The sequence below is a fragment of the Suricata suricatta genome, chromosome 5 (assembly GCF_006229205.1).
Source record: "Suricata suricatta isolate VVHF042 chromosome 5, meerkat_22Aug2017_6uvM2_HiC, whole genome shotgun sequence".
Lineage (NCBI taxonomy): Eukaryota > Metazoa > Chordata > Mammalia > Carnivora > Herpestidae > Suricata > Suricata suricatta.
Window position 1 is genome coordinate 103,041,238 of NC_043704.1, and position 3,847 is coordinate 103,045,084.

The following is a 3,847-nucleotide window of genomic DNA, read 5'->3' on the forward strand; positions in this document are numbered from 1 at the left end:
CATAGGGTCTTGTTTCCTGTTTGTATTTGTTATTGATGCATAATAAACTCCCCCGACGTTTATGAGCTTAAAACAACAAATGCTATTTATAGTTTGTGTGGGTCAGGAATCTAGAAGTGGCTTAGCAGTCATGAAAAGACTCAACTGGGGTAAAGGATCCATTTCCAAGCTCACTTCCAAGCTCACTCATATGGTTTGTTTTTAGGCTCTAGTGCCTTACAGGGTTGGATCAAGAGTTTCAGTTTTCTGGGCGCCTGGATGGCTCAGTCGGTTAAATGTCCAGCTTTGGCTCAGGTCATGATCTCACGGTTTGTGGGTTAGAGCCCTACATCCAGATCTCTGCTGACGGTGCAGAGTCTGCTTTGGATCCTCTGTTTCCTTCTCTCTTTGCCCTTCCCCACTTGCTCTCTCAAAAATAAATAAACACTAAAAAAAGAAAAAAAGAGTTTCAGTTCTCTGGGCCTCAGTTGCTTATCATACCATGTGGGCCTCCTGGAAACCAAAGAAGGAGAATTTTAGCAAGGGGAAAATGGTCGAGTGAGTCAATGGCATATGGAAAATGGCACTTCGGATCTAGCAGCTGCAAGGTAGCTGGTGACCTTAGCAAGTGTAGGGAGTGGGTCAAAAACGATGCTACAATTGGTTGAGAAGCGAATGGGAAGAAGGGAAAAGGAGATCCCAAACCAGGGTCTGCCAATAGGTGCTGCGTTGGGCCACTTGGGGGGCCTATAAAAAAATAAACCAATTTCTTATAGTTAATTATAATGTATTACACATTTGAAAATTGCTAAGAGAGTTGAGCTTAAAATGTCTTATCACAAGGAAAAAATTTGTAACTATGTGTGTGGTGATGGATGTTTACTAGGCTTATCGTGGTGGTCATTTCACAATATATACAAATATTGAACCATTATGTTGTATATCTGAAATCAACACAATGTCATATGTCAATTATATCTCAATAAAAAATACCAGTTCCTAGATATCCCCGTCCCTAAGAGAGGAAGGAAGCTGAAGTTGAGAAAAGTTAAATAACTTGCTCAAATTCCCATAGCTAGAAGACAGCAGAGCTGGGGGTAGAGCTCAGGCATATCTGGAAGCTAAACTTTGTGCAGGGTAAGCAACACATTAGCCTGGCTTCCCACAAGCCCATGTGAACAGGAACCAGCTCTCCACGAATAGCTGGTAGCTCTGTGTGAGTGCCACTTATCTGATCTATAAGAACCCCAGTTAGCTTATAAGTAAAGAGGGTGTAATATTTACCTTGTGCTGTTGTTGCGGTGATTAAATACGATAATTTATTTTTAACACCCTTTTGCCAAAGACCACTTGGAATACACCTATAGCTCTACAAGCTGGGTTTATTACTCATTGCAGTGAGGGAAACGCACGCCATGAGAAACCTTGGAGGTGTCTCAGTGAAAGGGTATTAGAAAACATTATTAAAGGATTTGTGCTTTTATTAACTGACTTGGGGCACGCTTAAGAAAGCAAGGGTAGTTCTACGAATGTGATCTTCATAAATGTTACCCAGAGAGGGCAGACTAGAGCGAGGCTAAGGCTGTGACTGGCCAAGAAGCAGCAGTCTTTGTTAAACAGAATAGCTGTATGTTTGGTATTTTGTGGCTTGGACAATGTTCACATTTTGTCTGTGTTCAGACATGATTACATAGTGGTCTTGTTCTGGTCTTGATCCATCAGGGTCACAGAGAGGCCTTATCTGATGTTGATGTTCTCTGAAATTGTTTATGTTCAACAAAGAGAACACCAAGGCCCAGTAGCAGTGCCAAGTCAATTCTTTCTTACAGTATAAAGTAACCACTACAGTGTTGGATTCATGGATGCTCCACCTGTAAGGGCTAGGACTTTCATTGCACTCACCCACACTGCTAGCAGAGGACCTTTGAGTCACAGTGCTGGGGGGAGGGGGGAGGAAGGGGCTGAGACTTTTGGAGGAATCTAAAAGACAGATGTCCCTTCAAGCAATGAGCTTGAAGCTCTGCAATTAGCCATTTCCCCCAGCTTCAGGCATTACGTGAGGCCATTTCCACGAGGTCAGGGGTATTTCAGTCTGTGGAGAATTCCAGAAACAGCAAAGAGAAGGCTGCAAATTAGAGGACCCATCCTGGATTCTGCTTTTGCCTCCTTCAGTCGGTAACTGTGTAGTGAGCACTACTGTGAACCAGACCTGGGCTGGAGGCTGTGACACCCACCACTTCACGGAAGACAGACAAGCAACCATGCTGAAAAATGGAACGAAAGAGAACAGTGGGCGGTGAGAGCCACCAACAGTCTAAGCCGTGGTTCCCACAGTTTCCTGAGTTTTGGAATCAGGTGGGGAACTTTTAACCACTGATGCCTGGGTCCCACTCCGTTGAATTAATTGGTGCGGGATTCTACTTGGGGCATCGCGATTTAAAAAAACTCTTGTGACTTAATGCATTGCAAAGTTTGGGAACCACTGATTTAATCCATCCATCTTCACGGTTTGGGGCGGGGGCAAGTCATGCAGCTGTTTAATCGGATGAAACCTGTGCCTCCCTCCGGGCACCCGTACTTTAGATACAAAACCTGACCTAGAATTTCGGGGGTGGGGTGGGGCTACAGATCTAAAGAAGCAAATCTGAGAACACTTTGGGCGGGTATCTTGTGGTCCCCAGTGAAAATTTCCAGGTACAGGAGTAGCTACCCTACTCCCTTGAGCTCTCTGACCCCTCTAGAAAGAACGGCGCTTGTTCTCCTTCACAGAAGCCTCCATTTAGTCTCATCAAGCCGAGTTCCCTCAGGGCAAGGGCGCCAACAAGCAGCAAAGGCTGGGAGAATATGCGCACGTGTGCGAGTGTGCACGCTGGTGTGCACGCGCGGGGCCGCTGGCGAGCGTGCATTTCCGTTACCGGAGCCCCGGCAGCCTCACACTGCTGCTGCCGCTGCGGATACGCGCCCGGCACCCCCTCCCAGTCAGTCCCCTCCCCCGGTGGCTCTCGCTCGCCCTCTTCCCTCCCCCCGCAGCGTCTGCAGCCTCCGAGAGTGCCGGGCAGCGCTCAGCGCGCGAGCCCCTCCTGCAGCCGCCCCAGCCTGCACTGAGCGCGGAGCCTGGGGCGCGCGTGGCGCCCCCTCCCAGCTGCAGAGCGACGATGAGCCGCGGCGTGAAGGTCGTGGAGAACAGGTGAGCGCATCTGCGGGGCTCCGGGGATTCGGAAAGAGAAAGGGCAGAGCGGATGGGGACCGACTGGGCCCAACAACGACGCGTTGCAACAGAGGCTTTGCCCCCTTGACCACACCACCTCATCTCGGGGCTCTGCCCTTGGCCTTGCGCGGGCGGAGGCAAGGGTTCCACTCCCGTCCAGGCACTACAACCCCCCCGTTCCTCCCCCTCCGCGCCAGCCACACAAACAAAGCGCATTTCGCTGGCACCGCCTGCCCCGCGCGGGCACAGAGCACGGGGAGCCATTGCTCCCCCCATGCTCTACCCCAACCCTCTAGCCCTGGCGGGGGTCTGGGTGCGCAGCACCTGCGTAGGGCAGGCAGCTCCGGGGTCGCGCGCAGGTGCCCGCGCGAGAGGCGGCGGCGCGCAGCTCCGGAGGCCCAGCGCTCCAGGCCGGGAGGCGGGGCCTACAGGCGGCGCTGCAGCTCCCTGCAGCCGCGTTTCCCTAGGCCCCTGCTACCCGGCCCTGCGGACTTGGCAGGTGGGCCCGATTTATTCATATCCTCCTGGGGGAGGTGGCTGCGGGAGCCCTGCGGGTTCGGAGGAAGGCAGGTGGCGCTGTAGCGCCCCCTTGCTCCCGGCGGGAGGACTAGCGCCCTTCCAGCCTCCGGGGGTGACTCTTCGCCCTCCCCCGAACACACC

General features: G+C 51.9%; 1 protein-coding gene across 1 annotated transcript in view; it reads left to right on the plus strand.

The window, feature by feature from the left end:
* Positions 1 to 2,250: 2,250 nt before the first annotated feature.
* The window catches only part of LOC115291229, a 42,194-nt gene continuing 40,597 nt past the window's right edge, over positions 2,251 to 3,847 (plus strand). Inside the window, exons 1-2 of the mRNA XM_029938751.1 lie at positions 2,251 to 2,334; positions 2,763 to 3,166. Coding sequence (XP_029794611.1) covers positions 2,251 to 2,334; positions 2,763 to 3,166 — 488 coding nt within the window. The remainder of the gene's footprint in view (positions 2,335 to 2,762; positions 3,167 to 3,847) is intronic.